Genomic DNA, 27,598 nt, shown 5'->3' on the forward strand with positions numbered 1-27,598 from the left:
TGGAAGTGTGTTTCTAACTTGAGTCAATGATATCCTCTCCCATTGCTGAATGACCAATGACTACTGAATTGACATTTGACTGTGTTCAATTTAGCACTTAATTATATTCTGTCTTGAGCATCTTTCTAATTTGCTTTCATGTAGTAGGAAGAAGTTGACTGTGACCTTTTAGATCTAACAGATTTGTGGTGGACTCCTGGTGTGGCTACTTCTCAGCTGTGTTTTGAATTTAATTACCCTCCCCAAGACTTAGTGGGCTTATTTGTAACAGATATAAAATGTAATATCTGTAAGCCAACTTCTTAGTAGGATTTTCTTATGCCCTGTGAAGAGGCTACTTTAGCCATAGTTTATCAGTACGATAATTCCCTCCTTGTCTTCCATGATGTATTTTATGTCTCCTAAAAAAGTTATAGGTTTTATGAGTATTAAAGCTCAAATTGCAAACATTATGAATTTCATCAGCACATGCGAGTGTATACCTCTGTACGTAAAGAGAGAAAAACACATTTTATAGCAGAATAATATTAGGAGTTTAGTAATGTATCTTGAATTCCCTTGCCACGGTATAGGAAATAACTTGATATATGACCAACAAGGTCATACATGATCTTGGACTTTGAAGAGTCCTGTCTTTCACCCACAATCTTTTTTTCTGCTTGAATCCACAACAACTGAGAGAGCAGAAGAACATCACAATTTTAGCTGATTCTCAACCCGAGTATTAGACTTTCCTACCTAGTCATACCATGTACCGGACAACAAAAGTCTCCTTGAACAAGCACAATTGTGAACAGAGAAGAATACCTGCGTCTTCTGAGCAAAGAAAGAGGACAGAGAAATCCAAGTCCATAGGTCCATTTATTTCTTCCAAAATCATGATTCAGGTGCCACTCGGCCTTCCCAAAGGAGCCATAGGTGAGAGAGGTGGAGAGAATCCAGGGACAGGAGGGCTCCACCCTCACAGTCTGGTGCTGTGAAGCTGTGAACCCACACCCTGCCCTCTGCCACTGCCTGCTCTTCCCTCTAGCTGTGTCGATCTTCTTTCTGATCAAGTTGTTCCATCTGGTTCATGCTTCCTCTTGTACTCCCTCCCCTGGAAAACTCTTCTCCCAGTACTATGCATACGTGACTTTGATCTAGACTTTGTTTCAGTTCAAATACCACCACCTCAAAGAGCCTTTTCCTGACTACCTTATTTAAAAGGTCTGTTTCCCCTGTGCTCTCTTTTCTTCATCATTACTTTATACAAATGGTCCCTGACTTAAAATCATTCAATTTGACTTTTTTTTTTTTTACTTTATAATAGTGTAAAATTGATAGACATTCAGTAGAAGTGGCACTTCGTGCCATTTTGAATTTTGATCTTTTCCTGGGATAGTGATATATAGTTTGATAATCTCTCACAACACTGGGCAAAGATGGTGAGCCCCATCTCCCCATCAGCCACATGGTCCTGAGGGTAAACAACTGACATGGTACAGTGTATCATGTTGCTAACTATGCCTTTCCATACGTTAAGGGCATCAAATACAAATTGACTTAGATATCTTCAATTTAATATAGGTTTATCAGGACATAATCCCACCATAAATTGAAGAGCATCTATATTCTTTTCTTCATGGAACTTGCCATTATTCTATATAGAATGTAAGTTCATATTATATTCTTTTTTATTGGTGCATTATAATTATACATATAGTGGGATTGATTATAGTGTATTCATACATGCACGTAATTTGATCAATCTCATTTCCCAGTACCTTCCCTTTCCTGCCTGTTTCTTATTATTCTTGAGACATTTTGAGTTGTGGCTGCCACAGTCAATACCTAAATCTTTATTCAATGAATATTAACATATGAATATATCATTAATTCATCAAGCAAGCCCTTTTTCAGAACTTACTGTATATCAAGTTTTATGCCAGTTACTAATTATATTAATAAGGCTGAAATGAGGTTACTTTAATCAAGAGTTTTAAAAATAAATGCTTTAGGAATGTAAATACGTGTTTTCTGTAACTGGGAGGAACACAGGGAATTCTGGAGGCAGAATGATTAGACCTTGCTCTAGCAAAGTGATGGGAAGATATAACAGAGAAATTGAGATCTGGCAGATCAGGAATCACCAGGCAAACACGGGGTAGAAATGTTGAGGTAGAAATTAGCAAAGGGGATGTGTGTGCAGTAGGTGAGTGTTTGGAAACTACAGTGTAAATGAATGGATTACAGACAGCTCAGGATGCTTGGGATGCATGATCCATATGGGGGAGTAATGGGAAACAGGGTTTGAAAGATATGTGGGAGCCAGCTCATGAAAAGTTTCAATTCATTCTGAAGAGTTTGGACATCATCTGAAATTTTGATGGAACAGTTTAAAATTGAACATAGGTGTGATAAAGTCACATCTGTGTTTTTTAAAACATAGTACAGAAATTAATGAGGTGAGACAGCATTGGAAAGTAGCAGGAGAATTAGATGACCATTCAATTACCCGAGCAAGAAATAGGAGTGTATTTTCTTGAATAGAAAAGTGAATCATATGTAGGCATATAAATGGCCACAATTCAACATCGTTTAATAGTGTGTCTTAATGATCAGGAGCACAATGAGTTTTTCACCCATTCTGGGGAGTTCACATAACTGGTGATTACATGGACACTTTCCTGATCAAGAAATTTAAATGCTAAGAGAGGAACAAGAAAAAGCAGTAGTCAGAACTCCCAAGAAGCAAACTTTTCTTAGCGACTTCTCCTCAGTATGTGCTTCCAAGAAGTAAAATGGACTCAAGTACCTATAGGATCTCAGTATTTCTCCACATCCCATCTGTTCTTATCAGGAAAAGTAATAATTTTTAGGGTGTCATGCATAATGAAAATGGGGAGTCCCTTGTTCAAATATTGTTGAAAATTTCAAAAGTCTGTCACAGAGCATGAAACCATCCAAGAATCCGCATAGGTCATGTGCCCAAGATGCTGGCCCCAATTCTTATTGGCTTTTTAGCAGCTGAAGTCATTCATTATAAGCTTTAAATTTTGATTCCTAGAAAGAGTTGTCACGTGAGGGACTGACCCCTTACCCAGGTATTTTTAATGGCTTGCACTTTTTGTGCTCTGCTGACAACATCCAAGGACTAGAGGAAATAGGACTTCAAAGAGGTATAATTTTGAGACAGGCAGCAAAGCAGAGTAGATCACAGCACACATTCTGGACCCAGACTTCTTGGGTTTCAAATGCTCTGAACCACTTACTAGAACCTTGCACAAGGTATAGAACCTCTCCATGCTTCCATTTTCTTATCTGCAAAATAGGATTGACAATAAAAAACTGTTTTAGGATTGTTACAAGGATCACTTTGCTTCATGTAAAAGCACTTTCTAGTGTATGAAGTGCCTGAATTGTTTTATTGAAGGTTATAGTTTCCATAGTAAATATTTTTGGTTACATGTAATACAATTATCATTTCAGACTGGAGTTGGTGGACAGGAATGCTTAATTTTTAAACCTGGTGTTGCATGCCTGCAATCCCAGCAACTTGTAAGGCTGAGGCAGGAAGATCACAAGTTCTAGGCCAGCCTGAGCAACTTTAGTGAAACCCTGTCTCAAAATATATTTTTTTTTAAAAAAAGATCTGGGAATGTAGCATACTGGTAAATCATTTCTGGTTTCAATCCCTAGTTAATAAAAATAAAATTTAATTTTAAGGTAGCTGAATTTATTATCAGTTTTTTACAGTAATTTTCATTTCTGTGTTTCAAGATACTTTTTTTCTATCCTAAAGGTATTATCCTATCTTTTTCTTTGAAATTTTTGCATCTGTTTTTAATTAATTCCTATACAAGGTATTCAGTAAGATTTCAATCTCTTCTTCCAAGTGGAGAAACTGACCTCATTTTCTCTCATTCCCCTCACTCTTCTTACTGATCTGCCTGCCCTTGCTCGACTTGGAATTAGACTCTGGGTATTTCCATTATGCCATTGGCTCTGCTTTGAATTCTCCTTCCTTAGCTATTACATAGATGACTCTCTACCGCCTTCATGCTCAGGCTCAAATATTCCTTTTTTATTGAAGCTTTTCAGGCTTAAAATTATCACCCTCCTCCCCAACACGTTCAGGCATGCATTCCCTATTATTCCCTGCCAGTTTTTCTTTTTGCAGAACATTGAGTTCCCAAATGAAACACTAAATTTGAACTTTTTTTTCTGTTCTTTTCCTCTCCCTCTACATTTTTCCTCTCCCTCTTACATTCCCTAGAATGTAAGGTCCTTGAGAATAGAAATACTTTTCTTCTTTTGTTCTGTTCTCAATTTCTAGAACAGTTTCTTCTTAGGGGAGTTCATATTTTCCATCCAGAACAGTCCAGAGAAGCTGCAGTGTTTTTATCTTAGGTTTTCTTCTAGTGTGAATTCTGATTCAACAAGTAGAGACATATGGTTGAAAGTCTTCGGTGGTGTCCTTCTGTTCCTCCTAGATTTGAAGCCAAGATGGACGAGCAACCTCTCTCTTTCTCTATGTTAGACATAAGGGTTTTTTTCCTAGTTTACATACAAAGAAGTACAGTATTATAGGTATGTTGCCTGTGTGTGGGGCTGTTTTGTGCTCTGGTCACAGGCTTTGTCTCCTGTTTCCTGATTTAGCACATCCATTAAAACCCATGTTCTTACCACCACTGATCTAAAAATTTTCCCCAAGGACCAGTTCTCTGAAATGCTTTTTTACTTTCTTGTTTTTAATAACCATGCATTTAAACAACATTTCAAAGAGAAACAAAAAGTAAAGCGGGGGGGGGGATGTATAGTTACCCTTGGGTATTAGTACTTTAGGAGAATTTGTTTCAATATATATATAACTAGACACCACCGTAGTGTCACTGTGGATATGGTTCAAAAAAGCCTATACCTTTTCAAAATCTATTCTGAAATATTTGCATATAAATACTATGATGTCTGAATATTCTTGAACTAATTTGGGTGTGAGTGAGTAGATAGGGTTGTTGATGAAATCAGTATGGCCATGTATTAATGATTATTAAATCTGGGAGACATGGATGCAGGTTCATTTGATAAGCTATAAAATTTCCAAAATAAAAGTGATATAAATTTTAAATTGTATTCCACATAAATTTCAGCATTCTAGTTGTCCTGTGTCAGAGACATGTCTACTATAAGAAAATAATGTCTTCATCTCCCCACTCAAGAAAAAAATATGTTGTAGATGGATCCATGTTCCTTCAATCATGATTTTCAATGATTCTTCCCCAATTATCTTTGATGTGCCTAGTAGGCAGAATTACAGTAAGACCTGGAGAGGCTCAGTGAGGCAGAGAATGCCAGTGGTGCTTGGTGGAGGCGTGGGATCAGGGCAAGAGGCTGCCTGTGACGTGGGCTGGGAAGGACTTACTGAAGAAGGTTACCCTCTTCTTAGTCTCCAGGAGAACTTAGGGGTTTTTCAGACACAGATAGAGGAAACATGCTTAATGCAACCCCCCCCCCAGAAATCTGTCCCCCAACTAACATTGTTGCATACTCTCTTGATGGCAGACCCTGTACTCACCTCTTCACACTTCTTATAGGCTGAGTGTGCTGTATCTGAAATGCTTAAGAGCAGAAGTGCTTCAGATTTGTGATTTTTTTTTGGAGTATTTACATATATACATAATGATATATCTTGGAGATAGGAACAAAAATCTAACCATGAAATTCATTTGTAACTTACATATGTCTTATATACACATGGTCTGAAGGTAATTTTATATGAACTTTTTAATGATTTTCTACATGAAACAAAGATTCATGGCACAAAATTTCCATGGAATGTCAGCCCTCAAAAAGATCTTGGATTTTGGAACAATTCAGATTGCAAATTTTTATATTAGAATTGCTTAGCTTGTACCTGATTATTATTCTTCAAAACCTCAGAATGAGGTATTCTTATTATTTCCCTTTGAGGTACCAGAAGATAACTAATTTTCACAATTTTGCAGATCCACGATTCTGTATTCACTGACTCTAAAAGTCATATTATTACATCAACTCTGAGCCTGACAAGGAATTTCAAAATCTAGTGGCTTTATATTGAGGCTGCACACACAGTGAAGGCAGAAAGACAGGAAATAACATGTACTTTTTGCATAAACACGATCAGTAAGAGTCTTTGTCTGCCTTGTGCTAAAATTTATGGTTAAAAATGAAAAACTTAGTTTTATTTGGTTTTCTTTCTCAGACTTATTGTCCCTAACCTGTCCAACTATTATCCCCAGAACAAAGACCTCAATATCCCAACTAATGTCTATTCTCTGTGTGATTTCTTATACCTTACATTAGGGTAAACCAGCATTTATATGTATACACATCTTTGAAGGGACATCTAAAAGGAATTTTTATAAACAAGGATTCATGTCATTAAGCCACAGTGACTACTAGTAGATATAGAACACAGAAGACACTAAGTGACACAGCCGATTGCCAAGTGATACATGTCACTCTTCTATGAGAACACAGGGTCTGATGACCCAGGGCTGCTAGCTGTGTTTAAGTGTGTCTTCATTTTGCTATGACATGGAAGGTGAAGCCCTATGTCCTCCAGCTATCTGCAGGATACTAGGTTTGAGGAACATTATTTAATGCCCACAAGGACTTTATAGTACTAATGGAGTAGGGCAACATGGATTATTTTGAAGAGGGGTTTGTGTGTGTGTGTGTGTGTGTGTGTGTGTGTGTGTGTGTGAGAGAGAGAGAGAGAGAGAGAGAGAGAGAGAGAGAGAGAGAGAGAGAGAGAGAGAGAATGAATATATTGTTAGTTCTCATGCCAGTAATGATGACTGCATCTTGACATTTGTTCACCCCAAACATGTCTGTAAATGGACTAACATGGGGTTTCAATCTTAATGCTAATTGAACACAACACGTTAGCAAGCCTTATAACAGGCAGTCAGGACACACAGCATCTGCTGAAATGAAAGGGGGTCAGGATAGGGAACAAAATACATCCCTGTCATATCAGCACATGTTGGCAAGAAGAGAATGCAAGAGCAACTCATCATTCTAAATTGCAGTGTTGACCCTCCTTCTTTATAGTACACATTTCCAATTATGCCCATTATGATGTACTTAGCTGGAGGGCATGTGGCATTATTTAAATGTGTTGAGAGTGGTAATAATTCAGCTAGTACTCATTTGTTTTCTGTGGCTTGGTTAAACATACTGCATGGTCTTTTTCCTGTTTTATGTATTGGGTGAAAAAGAGGCTCTGCTTTAATTATGCTACATCAGTGAATCTCTTGCCCTGAGGATTTTTAAAAACATACTAGTGTTTGGGCCTTATCCATAAGAAATTCTGAATAAATTGGTTTGTGTTAGGGGACATTAGGAGTTTACAAAAGTGTTCCTTGCCATTCTGATACACTGCCAGGATTGAGAACCACATGGATTGAGGAGACAGATCAGGTGTGGGTGATTTCCCTGGTGATGTGTAGAGAGAGAGAGGAGGGCCCAGATTCAAAGATCTTATCCACCATTGGATAAGATTAATTCTCTAAATGGGAGATGTTTGAGGGCAGCAGAGGTTGAGGGTAGGAATTAGAGAGAATTGGAGAGAAACCCTGGAAATGTAGAACTGTTGTGGAGATTTTTGTAAGCCATACAATATCTACCATGGAGAGGAAATGTTTGTGATTCTTATCCTGGATATTTATGTAGATATAAACATGTTATGTTTGTAGCATAGAGTCTATTTAAAGGGCTTGCATATACAGAATTTTGGGTTCTTTTTTTTTTTTTACAAGATGCTTTAAATCCCATTTAATTAGGCATTCCTAACAGCTGTCCTGTGAATTGGCTAGGCAATATTACCCACATAGGACAAGTAAGAAAATTGAAGCTCTGAAAGGTTAAGTGCATTGCCCAAGGTCATATAGCAATTGGGTAATGAGCTGGGATTAGAAATCCGAGCCCTGGAGGTCCTGTCTGTTGCCAATTCCATTGAATTTGGCTTCTGTTGCAAAATGAATGATGATTATGAAAATTTAAGTATATAGAATGCATTTTTTTCAGGCACCACTTCAAAATGAAAGAAGTGTATGGATATCCTGGAGCCTATTTTCAATATTCCTGGAAAGTTTAGTAACAAAGCATTGCAATTTGTGCTTAATTTCATCCATATGTAGACAGGGTCTTTAGTTCAGTGTTCATTCTGAAGTACTGCAAGGTTTAGGCTGGGAGGGAATTTAGTGGTGGGAAGAGGCTGCTATCAATGTATCTGCTCTTTATATGGAATACCATGATGCATAAGAAGGACATAAAAACTTCCTGCCTCTAGTTATTCTAGGGCATTGCATTTTTTTAACCACTAAGCTTTCATTTGTCCTTGATCAAAGAAAGAAAATGCTGGGGTGATGGCTTTTGGATAATTAATACAAAGTTTTTAATATCATTTCTGAATCCTTATAAGACTACGGAGAAGTTTGGCATTATTATCCATCCACGAGGCTTCACTTCTGCTGCACTGCAGAGATTTAATAATGCATGTATGTACATTTCAGTCTAATACTCAGCACCTAGGTGAATCTCCTACATATAGCAGACAGCTGATAAATATTTATCCATGATGACAGCACAGTATTCGGTAAACACTTCCCTCTGAGAATTCAGTCACAGTATTTGTTTCTCCAGATTTAAGCGGGAATGATGGTAAATCCTTGGTTTTGTAAAAAAGGAACTCAACTTGGTGTGACTGTCAATAGTGGTTGTGAAGAAATTTAAAAAGGATTGTTTTCTTGCACATAATTAGTAGAGAGAATGTATTTTCTGGAGTGTTCAATGTTAAAGAAACTTCGACTGCCTAACATCAAGTAGTAGTCTTTGTCTCTCTGTAGCATTGATTCAGAAATAGACTGTTTAACAAGCCAAGTTCAAGTTGTTATTCTCCCTTCATATTAATGCTCTTCTTTGACAAAATTCCAGTTCTTTCTAGTTGTGATGTTTCTATCACCATCACATATATAAGTCACTATAGTCAATTATATTATGATAAGCTCTATACTTTTCTTTCCCTTTACATTTTAATTTTATGATTCATGAGCAAGAGTTACTTTGGGTTACCAAAGTCATCTCCAAATGCAGGACTTGCTATCTCAAACAGAATTCCTTGGCGAGCCATCTGAAGACCCAGTGGGCAGATTGAATAATTTTAAAAATAGCAGTGCAGTCTGCCTTTTCCGAACTTACAATGCAATGCTATGCATTTCAAGGAGAAACAGACGTGCTATTTACTTACATTCACATGGAGATGGGAGTCATGATTATTTTTGTTAGGGTGGTCATGTGATTTTTCATACAGAGACATCTCTAAGAGTGAATGGAAGAGCCATTATTAATATTTAAGGTGGGATAATAGGCATTAATCAGGACTGTCCTGAGCAAACAGGGGTTTGATCACCCTATGTATTCCTGTCCATTAGATGAGAGGGTAGCTGTAGGTACTAATGGCCTTGCAAAAGCAGTTTAATTTACAGGAATATGGAAAAATTCTAGTCTCTCATGATCTCCTAGATGCACAGAGATGTGTAGAACATTGGTGAGACCCAGCTGCGAATAGAAGGCTACTTTGTCATTTTTTTTCTTTTTTTAAGTCACTGGTAACTAACTCATTTACTGAAATGTTTTTTCTACTTTTTTTTTGCCTTTCTTCTTCCCTTCATTCAGAAATTCAAATTACACTAAAGAAAATTTCCTAAATCAATCAATGTATATATGCTTTTCATTCAGTATCTCATGAAATCCTTACAGTAATCGTAAGAACTACAAACTTTTTGTGGGCCTATGTTTTGATAAGTGGTGTTCCCCAAAAGTTACACTGTGATACCATGCAAGGAGTTTAGAGATGAAGTGATTGGGTTTTGAGAGCTTTAACCTATTTAGTGCATTAATCCCCTGATGGGGATTAACTGGGCAGTAACTGTAGGCAGGTAGTATGTGGCTGGAGGAGTTAGGTCACTGTGGATGCACTTTTGGGGTATAAATTTTGTCCCTGGTGAGCAGAGCTCTCTCTTTGCTTTCTGATTACATGGCCCATCCTGCTTTACTTCTGCACATACTTCCACCCATGAAGTGCTACCTCACCTCTAGCCCAGAACAATGGAGTTGGCCATCTGTGAACTGACACCCCTGAAACTCTGAGCTCCCAATAAACTTTTCCTCCTCTATGTTGTTCTTGTCAGGTATTTTGGTCACAGCGACGCAGAAATTCTTTTAGAGCCAGGGAAGCTGAGACCTAGCAATGTTAAAGGAATTGCCTGAATCCAGCAGGTAGTGTTGTAACTTCACACTGAGAGGTGTTTAACTCATGACCATTTATGCAATGTAAATCATAGCATATCATTAGTGCCATCTTTTTAATAAAATATCTTAGAGGGGAATTATCAACAATTTTTTTGTGCATGTGCAAACGTGTGTTTGAATGATGAACTGGATGTAGAACAGAAGAGGAAAGAAGAGAGCCAGACCGTGAACCTAGAATGACAATAAGCCTGGAGGAATATCAGTGTCATGAAGCATAAGGGATCCCTGAGGTCTTTTAGTGATGGGGATATTTGAGAAACAAGGAAAAGCCCTAGAGTTATAATTCAGGTATTTACAGATCATTATTCTGCAGATGGACAATAACTGCTATGCATTGCTGATACATAGCCATCTGTATCCTCCATCTACTTTGCTTGCCTCTGAGAGCCTCCTGCCTTGTGTTCATCTCCTACACTGCCTCTCTTATCAGCCAGTGCCTAGTTCACTGATGCTCTACCAAGTAGTAGCATTTTTCCTATGCTCACTTATTCAGTCAGTTGGACACTTACAGCCAAGTCTCCAAAACACTGATTAATTCTCCAAAACATTGATTAAATAACCCTGGCTTTAATTCACTGTGGTGTGTTCATTGCAAATCACCCAAAGGGACTCTTCATATACTTACTTCTTCCACTTTTGCCATGTCTTTCTAGAAAAAACTGGCATAGACTTTCACAAAGAATCTGTAGCTATCCTATAATGTTTGTGTCTCCACTCATATTTTCTATGTTAAATATGGTTCTTGTTCTTTAAATTGTAATCTTTTCTCAGTGTTACTTCCTTTGGACTGTATTTAATAACTTAAGTTTCATTATAGCTAATGACTTAGTGACAATCGAATATGCATAAATCAAAACTGAATTTAAATGAGTTGTTTATTAGTCACAATCATTCTTGTGCAGTTGTTTAGTTTGCAACCAATCACTTTAATTTATTGTTGTTTTTTAATAAGCATAATGAGGTGGGAAGCAACATTCACAAAAACATACAAATACTCTGTTTTTATTGACATGTAAGCTTTCTGCAAACAGGGTGTTATTAAAGAATTTCTTTGAAAAGAAGCAGTATCTCTTTGGAATAACAGAGGAGTTTTGATGTGAACCCTTCCCCCTAACATGCCCCTTTCTTTTTTAAAAATTTATTTTAATTAGGTATATATGACAGCAAAATCCATTTTGATTCATTGTACATAATTGCAGCACAACTTTTCATTTCTCCGTCTGTACATGATGTAGCACCACACCCTATTTGCAGTTTTATATATACCTAGGGTAATGATGTTCATCTCATTTCACTATCTTTCCTGCCCCACTGCACCCTCCCCACACTAACTCCCCTTTGACCATTTTTCCCATGCCTCCCCCCCTCTCCATTTTGGATTAGCATCCACTTATTAGAGATAACATTCAGCCTTTGGTTTTAGGGGATTGGCTTACTTCACTTAGCATGATATTCTCCAGCTCCATCCATTTACCTGCAAATGCCATGGTTTTATTCTCTTTTAATGCTGAGTAATATTCTATTGTGTATGTATACCACAGTTTCTTTATCCATTCATCTATTGAAGGGCATCAAGGTTGCTACCACAGTTTAGCTATTGTGAATTGAGCTGCTGTGAACATTGATGTGGCTGCATTAGAATACTATGCTGATTTTAAGCCCTTTGGGTATAGATTGAGGAGTGGGATAGTTGGATCACTGGGTGGTTCCATTCCAAGTTTCTGAGGAATCTCCATACTACTTTCCATAGTGGTTGTACCAATTTGCAGTCCCACCAGCAGTGTATGAGTATACCTTTTCCCCCACATCCTCACCCCTTTCTTTTTTCTCTTTCTGACTATAAAGTCTCTTTTTAGTGGAAAGATCATGGGCCTTGATGCCTGCCTAGTGCAGTTTCATTCTAGTAATGTGACTTTGGATAATTATTGACCTCTTTCCTCTGTCCATATTTGTATCTGTGAAATGGGAATAACAACAACCAACAATAGCTATCTCATAAGATGTTATAATAAAACAAGGCAGCTTTTGATTATGTGACTTTTCACATAAACATAACACCAATTTCTTATATTTAAAAAGCCACTATCACCTCTCTGTGCCTATATCCTAGAAATCACTTTTCTTATGTGATCAGTAGAATAGTGAGGCTTTGTTTAAGATCACTTTGGGAGAGTATCTTCGATATTTGCTCATTCTCTCTTGCCTGTCTTCAAACCATGTTTTTGAGGGCTGCCTCAGGCATCAGCTTCTTTTGTTCATTGTTACCTCCTGGATTTCCAGGACTTTGTTCTTCTCCCTTGACAAAAGTACCACTCTCACAGTGGCTTCAAAGTAGAAGTATACTGGAGAGACCTCCAATGCCCCATTCCCAGTGTGCACATTGCCTGCCCTTGCAATTGCCACAGCATCTGTAACAATGTGGAGAGGGAAAATTCTTCAAAACTGAATTCTGAATATGAACATTCCAAAGTTCAAGGGAAAAGGAATACACAAAAACATCGCTTAATAGGTATTTCACACATCTTGGTGTTTCCCTGTCTGGAGATTCAAAGGCATGTACAATGATTTCTTCATTTCTCTACAGTGAGTCATTTTCCCCTCTGAAGAATCCTACCTCTGTGTCAGTATTTGTTTCACCATGGAATCCATCCTTCTCAACCTTGACTGACCTGAACAACTGTAGGGCATGAAAATCAATGTAACTCTCTTACGCAAACTTTTGTTATTTGACCTGTATTGAGTGTGCGGCATGTGCCGGTGTGCATATGAAAGGGAGAAGCATTGATCCATGCTGTACAGCTAGTCCCCTTTAGGATTTCTATCCCAATATGAGGTGAAGGCAACCCTTTCATTCTTTCTACTATCTTCAATCTTTGCTTATAGTCTCCTAAAATAATATTTAGACAAAACACACACACAAGCCCACAGTCATGTATACATTCTAAGTTAATTTGCAGAGTAAGTACAATGTAGTTTGAATTAATTGCGAAAGCAGAAGAGACTTCTTCCTAGAGGCATAATTATTTATAAAGATCTCCCTACCCAAATGAAGATAGCTTTTTATGTTATTATGCAGAATTGTTTCACTTACTTTTTTATACTTCCGTTTCTATACTCCTCGTAGGGACTTCATTGCATCTTAAAAAGGGCTAATTATAGCACTCCCACTTTTTATAGCAGCATCTCTCCTTTGTCTATATTGGTATATCCTGGCAGGATATCCCTCAAATTGGGCAATTAAGGAAAATTTAATGAAGAGATGATTTACACTGGAATGGGGATTATCAGTATAAGTTAACAGCAGGTGATGATCTTGTACCTGGGCTAGTGACAGATGGGATCCTGGAAGTCAATAGAGAAAAGTACAATTAGTGGCATCAAAAGAAAGTAACTAGAGTCAAGTGCCAATCCATAGAAACTACAGCTTTTGATATAGAGGCGGTAAATCTAGTGGAATAAACATTCTGACCTCTCTCTCCTCTTTTTCTCTTTTTTCCTTCTATTGTGTGTTCCATCCTCCCATTGGTCACACTCAACAGGAGCCATTAGGCAAGTGGTCACCAACACAGTCCTGTGGTTAGCTTCCTAGATATAGAGCAGGTTAAAGATGGACACAGAGGGGATGTGGAGATCCTGTTCACCTTTACTTGTACCTCAAGGTCATAAAATGTGCCTGTGTGTGTCATTCTCCTGTTCTTCTGAAAATCTTGTTAAAAATTATTTATTAAGAAAGAAATTTTAAAGCCTTAATTCCTTTTTAAAGAAAAAGGAAAGGACCATCACTGGATGGGAGATCTAAATTCACTTGAGGAAGACAGACATTGATAGATCAAGACTGAGGAATAGAGAAACGGATAACATGGCAGCTGGAACCATGACCTAACCTAGCAGGAAGGTGATGGCAGTGGAGGAGAAAGCCTGTACATTCGGGAGGACTCCACAAACTCATGGTGGCCGGCCTGATGGAAGACAGGAGCAAGGAGTAGGCTGAAAACTATATGGGTTAAAGTCTTTACATAACCAGGAGAAGCATTAAAAATAGGTATGCAGTTATAAAAAATTGACAGGAGGTACAAAGTAAATTCTCTTCAATTGTAGCAGAAAGTCAATAGATAATCCCTAAAGTTCATAAATTAAGAAATAATGGCATAGGTATATTAGGTATAAATTTGGAGATAACCACAGAGCTAAATATAGAAACCAAGAGTTAAAAGTGTTCCCTCTGAGGAGGAAGACCAAGTAAGGGAGTTTGGATTGTGGGTCAGTTGTTTTTCGTTGTGGAGTCTTGTTTTAATCATTTTCTAAAAAACTTATGTATATATAATTTCAATAAATGCTCATTTTTAGTTTACCTTCTTTTTAGAAATTAATGTCTTAACATGGTTAGGTCCACTGCCTGTCCCAAACCTACCAATTAACTCCATGTTCTCCTTCACTTCCCCCTTTCATATTCATTATAACTCTCACTATGAGTTTTCCCTCCCTCAGCCCTTCATTGGCACGCAGGCAAGAAATCCACAGAAACCTTTCCTCTGAATGTACTTATGTGTCTTTCTCTGTAAATTTCTTGCACTTCTGTGTCTTGGTGCCTCTTCTCAAACTGGTTCCATGTCCAGTTATATATATATATATTTTTTTTTCTTTTCCTATTCAGTTTTCAAGAATCAGGATAAAATCCATCTCCTCAATGAACTGTTTCTGATTTCCAGAGTCATAAAGGATCATTCTATCTTCTGTACCCACATAACATCATCTCACTGCTTACCATACCCCATATTCTGCAGAGTCTTATAACTAGTTATGTATACATTTGCCCTCTTTATTCTGTCAGAGATTTGCATCTGCCTATCTAGTACATGTCACTTATCTTGCATTTAGTAATTGAAGTAATTGCTAAACACTATAAAGATAATTTACTTTTGTTGTTGATTCCGAAGACATCTAAAGATTGTGAAGTGATGAAGTGCCGCAGTCTGGCTGGGCACAATTCAGGAGCCACTTGTCAAAAGAAATGAACTTTGTTTTTAGAACCACACATGCCAAACCACACAGCTCTTCAGGAAAACCTTCAGAGCCCAAAGGCCACCACCGGCTTCCCACAAGCCTCTCAACCTCCCTGACTCCTCCTGCTTTTGAGGCCGATTGGCTGGGTTGTGTGGGCGGAGCCAAAAAAGTCCCCCATTGAGCAGCTCCGTGGTCTGAAAGGGCGGGGAAACAACCCAATGAGCATCACCGCAGAGGAGCCAATCAGTTGGCAGCTAGAAGTTTGCTGGGGCCACTGTGAGCCAATCATCAGCTGGCAGCTGGAAATTTGCTGGGGCCCCATCAGCTGTGGCTCTCAACAATGAAGTAACACATTAAATTGATCAGTTTTCTTTTTGCTTTTTTTTTTTTTTTTTTGAGAGAGAATTTTTTAATATTTATTTTTTAGTTTTTGGTGGACACAACATCTTTATTGTATTTGGTGCTGAGGATTGAACCCAGCGCCCCGCGCATGCCAGGTGAGCATCTTTCCACTTGAGCCACATCCCCAGCCCAATTAGTTTTCTTTTTAAGGTGCTTATTAAGAGTTCTACTTCTCAGAAATACCTTGAAGCAAACAACACTTCTTCCCTAAATTCCAATTCTGTATACATGCATATATATATATATATATATATATATATATATATATATATGTATGTATGTATGTATGTATGGTATATATTGGTTATAAGGTTATGAGCAATAAGAAATCTAATAAACTAATATGTAATATAAACCATAGGCTACTAAATATTAATTTGTTAGGTGAATTTCTATTATATAAAGTAGCCTAAAGAGGAAAACACCTTATTAGATAGAATAAATTAATAAGAAAACCACAGAGTAGTCAGCTGTTGTTTGAGATTCAGGAGGGTTTCTGAGATCCCTCAGATCATGCCCTATATATATTATGTCATTTGAAATGTAGATTCTAATTAATTGAAAATACATTAAAAGAGTAGGAAGGTATATTTACATATTAGAATAACATATATTTAAAATTACAGTTGCTAATAGTGTGCCTGTGTCACAGAAGCAAACTTGGGCACTAACTCCTAGTATTTGCTAATTCTTATTCCTTGGCTGTCTTTCCACATATGCTTACTCAATTCTGTCTCTCTACCTTTGTGTCTTTTATTCTCTCTATTCTCTCCCCTCTAATTACTACCTGGATTTTGGTCTGCATCAATATACAAGGGCACTATAATTTTATTTCTCCTTTACTTCAGGAAATACCACAATAAAACAGTCTCGATACAGAATTATCATCCAAGAAGCAGCCAATGGAGGCCAAGAATGCCCAGATACCTTATATGAAGAGAGAGAGTGTGAAGATGTCTCCTTGTGCCCCACATATCGGTAATTAGTTACCTTTTCAAATTATCATTAGATCTAAGTATAAATCCTACTGTTTTCTTGCATTTAATATACAGTTGCTTAGTGAAAAATAAGACGAGGTAATGTATTTTTCAAATGCTTCAGTGTTTTTTCCCCGAAATATATTTGAAAGGACTAAAGGATGTTAACATCTAATTAAAATGCAAACATCAAAACATGTTTGACTCCAAGTAAGCTACTAGATTTCTGTCACTTCTGCAGTCAAATTTAGGATCATGTTCCAAATAGACTCACGATGGAAAGTATTAAACTAGAGGGAAACACACCATCCCCCACCCACACACAAACCAACCACACACCACACACAAACAGAGAAGGGTAACATCTTTATTGTTTCCGTCTTAAAATCTTTAATAAAGAATTAGAAAAAAATGTAGTCATTTAATAATTATTTTAATAAAAATAGGTTGTCAATTTTTTATCACAATTTCAGAAACAACCAGTTAAATGTTTAACCTATGGAGAAAACATTTTTTTAAAAGGGGAGGAAATTAATATATTTTTAAACTCTGTTATGTTCATTCTGTCTTCTTACTTGGAAAATTGCTAATTTTTATTCACTAAAACAATGTTTCAGGTTTCTGTATTGTGTCAAAACCTCCTACTCTTTTTAACACTTACATGTTTTAAATCTGCATCATTGCTTTAAAGTATTGTTGAATTAAATTCAATCACTGTTGGATTTTGTAAACAGCTCACGGTCTTAACAATCATACTGTTTTATCAGCACCCTTAAAAATACTGTTAGCAAAGATGTTCAGAGTTTTCCTGATTATTTGAGAAACTATATCTTAAAGCTGTGAAATTCAAGGGCTAATTTGTTCAGGAAAATCCAAGTTCTTTTCGGATAAAGTCCTCACTTTAAATAAAGTTCAAGAGGGTCATTGAAGGAGTCCAAATACCTATTGATTTCATCATGCTTTACTTCTGGGCTTTTTGTCTGGTGCCCAATTTGGGGAGGATGTTAAAACAAAAAACAAGAAACAAAACAAAACAAAAAACATTGGAATTAGGCCTAGAGTACCAGTTTTTCTTCAGTAACCACAGGAAACACTGTCAATATCCATCCTTTACTGCCATGTCTAAATATTGAAACTTCTGAGGCCTGCAAAAGAGCTCTCAAGGAAGATAGCCAAGTGAAAAATTAGCCAAATCAAAATTATTAGACATCAGTATGAACCCAGGGCTATTATAATCAGATGTCATTATAGAAACTATTAGCAGGCTATTCTATTGTCCACTCTCTTTACTATCTGGTTGCGCTTCAATTTAACCACTTATGTTTGAACTAGTTTTTGTTATTGACCTCCTGCCATTTCCCCCAGAAATCAGTTCCACTGTGTGTGGACTGGAAGATTGTATCATATCTCCTGATGTGTAGTTCAAACTGTATCCAAGTTAACATAAATTTCTTCTCCTTAGAAAACCATTCTTTAGTTTTGAGCAATATGGTTATTCCACTTTAGATTTTACTTTCCCCCTTATTGGTATTATCTTAGGTTGCAAGTTAAGGTAGAGACATTATCTTAAGATGCGAGTTAAGGTAGGTGTTTATCATTATCTTCATCTTTCTTTTTAACTTTATTAATGTATCATATCTATATGTTTACCAAATCAAAACAGAAGTGCCTAATTATTTGTTCTCTGAATTAGAGCATATCTCAACTCATTAAATTAGTAAGGAAAGGGGAGCGAGCATGAGAACCTTTATTCCTAGATAGACTTGGCAGTGGGCTGCAACCAAGGGTCTATAGCTGAGTATCCAGAGACTGAGGACTGAAAACTGGCCTGTGCTGACTTCGGCAGTCTCAAATTATCACTTAACCTCTCTGACTTCAGATTTATCATCCTAAACCTGAAAGTTTCACATGGGAGTTCTGAAAATTTCTTCTTTCCCTTTCAGTCTGTACAGCAAACTATTTAACTAGATTAAATGGCTGGTCTTTTATTCGTCTAAGAAGCCTATGGAAACTCAGAGAACCCGAATAAACTACACATCTTGGTAGAAAAGCTGAACTAAAACCCTTTATCATTGTAGTGTCTGTTTTCGAATTATGCTGAATAAATCTGTCCATGTCCAAAGTAAATGTGTGACTAAGATTAAAAGGTGACTTCTTGAAGCAGGGTATATTTTTGTTTAGTTGTTTCCTGATTTTTCTCATAACTCCTCAGTTATTCCCTTTATGGTGGCCATTTGAATAAGGTCAATGATATTTTTAGTTTGTATTTCTTTTTTTTAAGTAGCTCTCTTAACAAAAGTTGCTCTTATTGAAAAATGAGATACACTAAATAATAGAATCCATGATTAGATTTAGGGCTTGGCTTTTCTGAAACACTGTACAGTAACAGGTTTAAGGATTAAATTAGCCAAGTTATAATCTGCCCTGTGAGTCATAAAAGTAGGAGTTTTATTAGCCTGAGAAAGTGGGGGAAAAGTGGAAAGCCAGATGACTGTCTTAAAAACTATTTCCTCATAGGGAAAGAAATCTTGACATTTCAACAAAGGTGCCTTTCCTCCTCTTTACCTTTTATTCTATAACTTGTTGAGATGTTTGAGTTACTTCTGAGTCCTAGGAAGGATCACATAAAAAATTGTGAAGCAGAAGGCTGAATATTGAAGGGTTTTTCCCCCAGGATTTCAGAGGTTCAAATTGAGGTTCTCTAATTAATTCTCCAGTAGGACACAGGGTCTTTCCCCCAACCCCATTTCTCTCTTTTGTACACAATCTCAAGTTCCATAAGGCACCCATTTGACCTGTGCTTCTAGGGCTTTTTGTTAACACTTTTCTATATGAGATATAGTTGTTTGTTTCTGTATGAGTTTTTTATGCAAAACATTCAAAACCAAAAAATATTAATTATTACATTAATCATGAATTTGGATCATGATTAATAGGAGACTATTTGTCATCCCTAGTGCTCCCTGGGGTTTGGTTTTATGACATTGGTTTCAAGTCCATTTTTATTGAATTATAATCTTTCAGATTTTGGATTTCAGATCCATTTCTTTCAAGTATTTCTGTTGCATGTTTTTCACGGTGAAAATTATAGAATTTCTAGTTCGCTTTTTCTTTATAATCACAGATGGAAACCACAGAAATGGAGTCCTTGTATCCTAGTGCCTGAGTCTGTCAGACAGGGAATAATGGGCACCAGCGAAGCCTGCGGAAAGGGGTTACAAACAAGAGGTAAGGAGATTTTCTATTTATATGTGGTTTAAAATAGTTTTCTCTTTATGTGTTATTAATATCGTGTTACTCTTAAAATGAGTAAGTCTATCTCAGATTATCTTTCAAGTATGAGGGAAATGTGAAAATATTTGCAGAAAGCAAAATCTCCAAATGTTTACCCTCAGTGTATTTTGTTTTCAGAGGGCAACTAGAAGATGTGCTTCACTAAGGTGAGCAAAACAGGAAAATTTGGTCTGCTACCTGGAAGAGAGTCCATTCACATTCAAGGGCAGAAAGGGAAAGGAAGTCCTGGGACCAAAGTGGTCTCACACCTAGAGAGCAGCTAATGTTGGTAGGAATAAAAGACCTACACAGTCTCAAAATGGAAATCTTCAATAAATGAACAGAATAGATCATTTGTCATGTTTAACCTGAAAAATTGCATGAGAAACATTTTGCAAGTGCAGAAACACCCAGACTCAGAGAAGGTGTGCAAATAAAATGTGAAAGAACTCCAGGAAATACAAAAAGTTGTAGGTGGAGGTAAGACATGTCTTCAGCTCCCCTGCCAATGGTGTTGTTAAGGAAAAACACCCAAGTATGTATTCTAGCAAAAATTGTGTTTTAACAATATTGACACTTTGGTGGAAAGGCTTGGGAAGAGCTCTAAGAAGGCATCAATAGAAAATGTCTAACAATGGAGAATTAATAGGTGGAAACATATGCATATTTGCATAAATAGGAAGTATACATCAAAGGAAACTGTAAAAGGGTCTAAAATAATTGACTCATGATAGGGACTTGGGTAATTATTTTTCACCATTATGCAAATTTGAAAGCTATGTATATGTATTACTTAGACAAAAATATACTTTAAATGGTGATTTATTTAATGTACTAAATAGTTATGTAAGTGAACACATTACAAAAGATGGAAAATCTAACTCCAGGAAAAAATATTATGCTGTAGGAGGAATGAGGCAAGCTTTCCACTGGGTTCATTTCTTGCTGTCCTCACAGATAAGGTCTACTTTTTGTATGCTTATTTGTTGGTTGAATTGTGGATCCCAAAAATATATATCCATATATCACCCCCTATACCCTTTGCATGTGGCTTTACTTCAAAAAAAAAGACCTTAATTAAAAATAGGCAGGGTTAAAACTATCAAAGAATGATATATGCATCTCTGAAAATGCCATAGTGAAACACATTATTTTGTATAATTATGATGTGCTATTATAATAAAAAGTAAGAATCTGATGGTAAGATTATCCTGCGCTTTAAGTCCAATGACAAGTGTCTCTGTGAGACACAGAAGACAAGGGATATTGGAATGATGTAGCCAGAAGCCAAGGACCATCTGGTTCCACTGAAAACTGGAAAGATCAAGAATGAATTCTCCCATGTAGACTTTGGAGGTTGTATAGTCCTGTTGGTACCTTGATTTTGGACACTTGGTCTCCAGAATGTGATAGAGAATATTTTCTTGTCTTCAGCTACCAATATGTGGTAGTTCTCATGGCTGTCATAGGAAACTAATGCCTTGTTATTGTTGTTGTTGTTAACCTGACTCTGAGGTTCTTATTCTATCACTGAAAGGAATCTCATCAATGGGAATTTCTTGTGGTTTGTATTATTATTGAGCTCCCCTAGAAAGGGTTTGTCTGTGTTTCTTCTGTACACTCACATGGAGTCTATATCTATCTGGGAAAAAAATCTAAAAATTAATTTTCTCTTTGAGGACCCATTGTAGAAGAGCATAAACTCAGACCAGGTAGTCTTAAGAAAATCAGTTTAAGGTTGTAAATTCTCAAGAGACATTCTTTCCTTTTCTCATCCAATGCAAAGTTTTAGAATTGCAAATAGACTTACTGGGACCTTTTGATAGGCAAGTTTATTTTTATTTAGTTTCCCCTTAAACTCTGAAGACTAACCTTGTGATCTCTATTTCTAGTGTGGGTCTTTTTAGTCCAATCTATGAGGTTTAATAGAAACCTTCACAACAAAAGTTGTCTTTCTTGCTTACCTTGCAGGGTCTCATCCTTTCATTTTGTTTGGGGCTTCATTGATTCTTTTCTTTCCAACAAACCTAGCAATAAATTTAGAAGATGTGTATTTTATTCAATGTTTATCTTTTTCATTTGGAAGGATTGTTTATGTGGCTAACTTTTAAAATTGGTGCATAGTTAGGAATCCATTTGTGTAATTACTCTTCTAGTTAAAAAAAAAAAGAAGAAGAAGAAGAAGAAGAAGAAGAAAATAAAGAAATCAGAAGAACATGTAGAATTACAGCCATGGCTAAAAGTCTCTGTCATCTCCAAGGAGATGGGCATCTTGAGTTGTGTTGTCCCATCCTTCATGGAGAACCAGGCATGCCTTCTGCCCAGTTTCTTGTTTTTAATCTGAATAAAGAAATACTGGTTGTTCAGCTTTATGGAAAAGGAAAGTATAAAAAGAAACATACATATTCTAATAGTTAAAAGAAATTGCTCTTACAAGGGTCAAATTTTGGTACTAAAACAAGAAGGAAAAAGTGAAGGTGCTGGCATTCCTAGAAGTGTGAATTAATCTGTAGATGAATTCTTTTTTAATTATCCAAAGTCGCTGCTTTAAAACTGGTTTAATAAGATTTCTGAGTACTTTCATCTCATTTGTCAGCTGTGAGCATCCTCTATCAGCATAAAGACTCAACATGTGGCACTGGAATGGAGACACAGTAGGTGCTAGAGATTAAAGGTGTCTTGTCTAAAATAGCCTGGACTTTCTGCATTCTTTTCGGGTCACTTTCATTGAATAATGTTATGTGGACCAAAGGAGGTAGATCTCTAATCACTGTCAAATCTTTTGTTCTTCCATAATTAGTTTTTGTGACAGTGAGAAACTTAGTCTTCTTACATAAACATTTTGATGAAATCTGTTTTCTTCACATTCAAATAATATCTTTTAAATAAAAGTATTTTCCAGAACAAAACCATGACATTTGCAGGTAAATGGATGGCATTGGAGAAGATAATGCTAAGTGAAGTCAGCCAATCCCCAAAAAACAAATATTGAATGTTTTCTCTGATATAGGGAGGTTGACTCAAAGTGGGATTAGGAGGAAGAGCATGGGAGGAATACATGAATTCATGATAGGGAAGAGGGGTGGGAGGGAAAGGGAGACGGTAGGGGAGTAACAAGGATGGTCGAATGTGATAGTTATAATTATACGAAGTACATGTATGAAGACTTGAATTGGATGTCAACATATTTTATATACAAACAGAAATACAAAAAATGTGGTATTCATGTGTATTAAGAATTGTAGTGCAAAAAAAAAAGTTAGGTAGAGGGAAGTAAAAGGAGGGGAAGTCAGAGGATGTGGGGATAAGAAAAATAGTAGAATGAAACAGACATTATTACTGTATGTATTTATGTGACCATATGACCAATGTGATTCTACAATATGTATACTCAGAAATTATACATATTGTAGAAATTATATCCCATCTATGTATGGAACACCAAAGTATATAAGTGATTCTACTGTCATGTATAACTAGTTGGAACAAATAAAAAAAGAAAGAAGCCCCTAGACTAGCACACCTAAGAGGCAACCTGCTCTCAGGGTCCCCTCTTGCCCCTGTGAGAATTTCACACTTGAATAAATCCTATTCCTTAAAAAAAGTATCTTTTATTTTTTTTAAATGAGCAAAATAGTTCTATATCAAAATAAGTTCTTGGATGCCTTTGCTTTTGAATAGGGTAAAGTAATATATAGGAAGAGGTTAAAAAACAGGATAATCTAAAGTCTAAATAGTATAGCAATTTATACTTTGTGTCGAAAAATCTAAATACATATAAAATATATATATATGTTTATGTCTCCCATTTTAGCAAGGCATTTTTATTTCATGCTTTTTCAGAATGTAATGTTTAAGGTTTTAATGTAACTGAATATTCTTAAAAAACAGAAGTAAATGCATTACATGAATAAAACTCAAAGGAAACAATTCATACTATATGTCTCAGTACTGTATTTTCTGTCTGAAAATCATTTTTAAGTGGTGTTGTCTTTACAGAAAGAGAGTTAAAGTTTACTAACCAAATCTGTCTAAAAAACAAAGAAATATACCAAAAAGCTCACACTGTGAAAAGCCCATGTATCATCACAACCTATCAGTAAAATGTCCAAACCTTCAATGTGCAAGTTTTCTACCAATTATGATAAAATACCTGAGATAATCAACTTAAGGAAGGAAAGTTCTATTTTGGCTCACAGTTTTAAAGGTTTCACTCCACAATTGTCCCATTACTTCTGGGCCTCTGGTGAGGCATACCTTCATAGGAGGAACACATGGCAGAAGAGGCTGCTCACTCATAAAGTAGCCAGCAAGCAAAAAAATAAGAGACACGAAGGGGCCAGAGTGCCCTTCAAAGGTACATCTCTAATAACCTAACTTGCTTTCCCTAGGCCCCCCATCCTGAAGGTACCACCACTTCCCATGGTGCCACACACAGGCTGGGGAACGGGCCTCTGGACAACATTCCAGACCCCAACTATGGCCATCAGCTAGTCATGTTTTCCTATCTGATACCAGGAGTACCTTTTAGGAGAGAAAGAAGATACTTTTAAATTATTGGACATTTATTCTCCAAATGTAGAATAAAAACTTATAATTACACAAGTTTGTTCTGTTATGTTCATTTATATAAATCACAAACAAAAAGGCATTTCAGTAGATTCAGAAAGGGAAACACCAGTTTTTGTTGTGACTGAGTAATAACAGAGAGAGAGATGGTCATAACCATTTTTATTTGAAAATGAAACTTTTTTTTTGTATGGGAGAGGAGAGGAAAATTTCTCCTTGGAAGGAAAGTGGAGTCATTTCATCTATTTTCTTCAGAACTTGGACAGAAATGACCTACATTAGGACTGGGGATGTAGCTCAGCGGTAGAATGATTGCTTCGCATGCAGAAAGCCTGGGTTCTATCCCCAGCATTGCCTAATACTATTACTAATAATAGAAATGACCTACATTAGCTGTGAGATATGGGAATTTCCAGTAGGGATTGGGAACCAACTGCAATCTACCCTATAGACCCTTCTTTCGATGTCACTTCCTTAAAAGAGCAAAGACATCTGGCAATATCTTTCCTGTGTATTTAATGAAAGGAGAACTTGTCCCCACTTCCCAGATCAACATACTGAAATTTCTGATTTAGATGACAAGCAAATAATTATCCAAATATATTGTTATCAGTACCTTTTGTGAGGCAGTTTTCAATGTTTTAATGCTCCACAGTTTAATTCCCAGCACTTCCTCTTTCCCTCCTCCTCCTCCCTTCCCCTGTTTCCCTTCATCTACTCTTCTAATATTTCTTCTATTTTCTTATAGTGTGGGTTTTTTTTAGGGAGGCAGTGGTACTGGGGAGTGAACTCAGGCACTCAACCCCTGAGCCATATCCACAGCCCTGCTTTGTATTTTATTTAGAGACAGAGGCTCATTGAGTTGCTTAGTGCTTTGCCATTGCTGAGGCTGGCTTTGAACTCAAGATCCTCCTGAGCTACTGGGATTACAGTCGTGTTATAGTCTGTTTTTTAGTTGGCTTTATAGATATACACAATGGTGAAACTTACTGTGGAATACTCATACGTGTGCATAGCATAATTTGGTCAATTTCATTCTGCTCTTCTCACTTTTCCTATCCAGCTTCTCTTCCCCCTCTATCCCTTTCTTTTACTCCATTGATCTTCTTTCTATTTTCTTGGGATTCCCCTACCTTTTTTTTCTCCTTAGTTTGTTCTAACTTTTGTATAGGAGAGAAAATATTTGACCCTTGATTTTCTGAGTCTACTCTATTTCACTTAGCATGATGTTCTCCAGTTCCATCCATTTTACCAGCAAATGCCATCATTTCATTCTTCTTTATGGTTGAGTCAAACTCCATTGTGTGTGTGTGTGTGTGTGTGTGTGTGTGTATGTGTGTGTGTGTGTATATGTAAATATATATATATATATATATATATATATATATATATATATACCACATTTATCCATTAATTTGTTCATAGGGCACCTAATTTCATTCCGTAACTTAGCTATTGAGAATTGCACTGCTGTACCTCTATCACTCACTATAGGATGCTAATTTTAGATTTTTTAAGAAATATACCAAAAAGTAAGTCACAGGGTCATATGGTAGTTCCCTTTCTAGTCTTTTGGGAATCTCCATATGCTTTCCAAAGTGGTTATAACTTGCAGTCCCACCAACAATGAATGAGTGATATTTGTTCATATGCTGACTCAGATATTTATTTTTCTTTTCTTCTGCATGCAGTATTTCATTGAGTATGTTTTGTAGTGCAGGTTAGTGGTTATTAGTTCTTTTACTTTTTATTTATCATGGAAGTTTTTTTTTTTTCATCTTCCATTCCAAAGGATAATTTTGCTAGACATAGTAATCTTGATTGCCACCTGTTTTCTTTCTCAGCTTGGTATATATTATTCCAAGCCTTTCTGCTTTAAAATTCCAGTCTGACAAATTCATTGAAATTCTAGTTGGCATACTTCTAAAAATGACCTTCCATTTTTCTTTGGCAGCTTTTAAAATTCTATCCTCGTTATGTATATTAAGCATTTTAATTATACCAGGTCTTAGAAACTTTTTTGATCTTGACTATTTGGGTTTAAAAATTATTCTTGTGTTTGAGTTTTTGTCTAATTGTCTGTTAGGAGGTGCAATCTTGTGTACCCTCCTGAAGAAAAGCCCCATGTATCTAGTGCTGTCAAATCCAGTGTGGACTGCTCTATGTATATTTTGGAGTGTGTAGAGTGTGGAATGTAAGGTAGATGTATTGCACTCTGTTTGATGTTTCACTGGGTAAACCATGGAGAGGCAGTCGGGCTACTGCCTTCTCTGGAATGCACTGGTCACAAGTCTGTGGGTTTGTATCTGGACACACTGGGTGGTGATTAGTGTCTGTGAGATGCTCCTCTGTAAGCCCTGCTGTGGGCTATACTGCCATCATGTATGTGTAAGGTTCAATATGGATGCTTGGGATTATCCTCAGGAATTGCCTTCTATGGGTGTTATGGTTTGGATGTGAGGTGTCCCCCGAAAGCTCATGTGTGAGACAATGCAAGAAGGTTCAGAGGAGAAGTGATTGGGATTTTGAAAATGTTAACCTAATCAGTGAATTGATCCCTAATGGGATTAGCTGGATGGTAACTGAAGGCAGGTAGGGTGTGGCTGGAGGAAGTGGGGCATTAGGGGTATGGATTTGCGATATGTATTTGTTTCTGGCAAGTGGAGATCTCTCTCTCGCTCCACTTTCTGAGCATCATGTGAACTGCTTCTCTCCTCCACATTCTTCCACCATGATGTTCTGCCTCACTTTGAGCCCTGAGGAATGGAGCCAGTTGTCTATGGACTGAGACCTCGGAAACTGTGAGCCTCCAAATAAACTTTTCCTCCATTACAATTGTTTTGCTTGGTTCCTTTAGTCACAGTGGTGAAAATGCTGACTAAATCAATGGGTTCATGAATGAGAACTGAATTGAGTGGCAACTCTGGGATTCACAGCTATGGCTCCTCCTAGAGATGCTGGGGTACAGGAGCTACTTCCCTGGTTGCTATGATTTTATTGCCAAGTGGTTCTTGTTAAGACAGCCCAAGGTTTCA

At 36.8% G+C, this 27,598-nt stretch overlaps 1 protein-coding gene across 1 annotated transcript in view; it reads left to right on the forward strand.

The window, feature by feature from the left end:
* Positions 1 to 27,598, forward strand: part of Thsd7b (thrombospondin type 1 domain containing 7B) — a 932,734-nt gene that overhangs the window by 577,981 nt on the left and 327,155 nt on the right. The window contains exons 11-12 of the mRNA XM_077798343.1: positions 16,593 to 16,722; positions 19,846 to 19,949. Coding sequence (XP_077654469.1) covers positions 16,593 to 16,722; positions 19,846 to 19,949 — 234 coding nt within the window. The remainder of the gene's footprint in view (positions 1 to 16,592; positions 16,723 to 19,845; positions 19,950 to 27,598) is intronic.

The sequence above is a fragment of the Urocitellus parryii genome, chromosome 1 (genome assembly GCF_045843805.1).
Source record: "Urocitellus parryii isolate mUroPar1 chromosome 1, mUroPar1.hap1, whole genome shotgun sequence".
In the NCBI taxonomy this organism is placed as follows: Eukaryota; Metazoa; Chordata; class Mammalia; order Rodentia; family Sciuridae; genus Urocitellus; species Urocitellus parryii.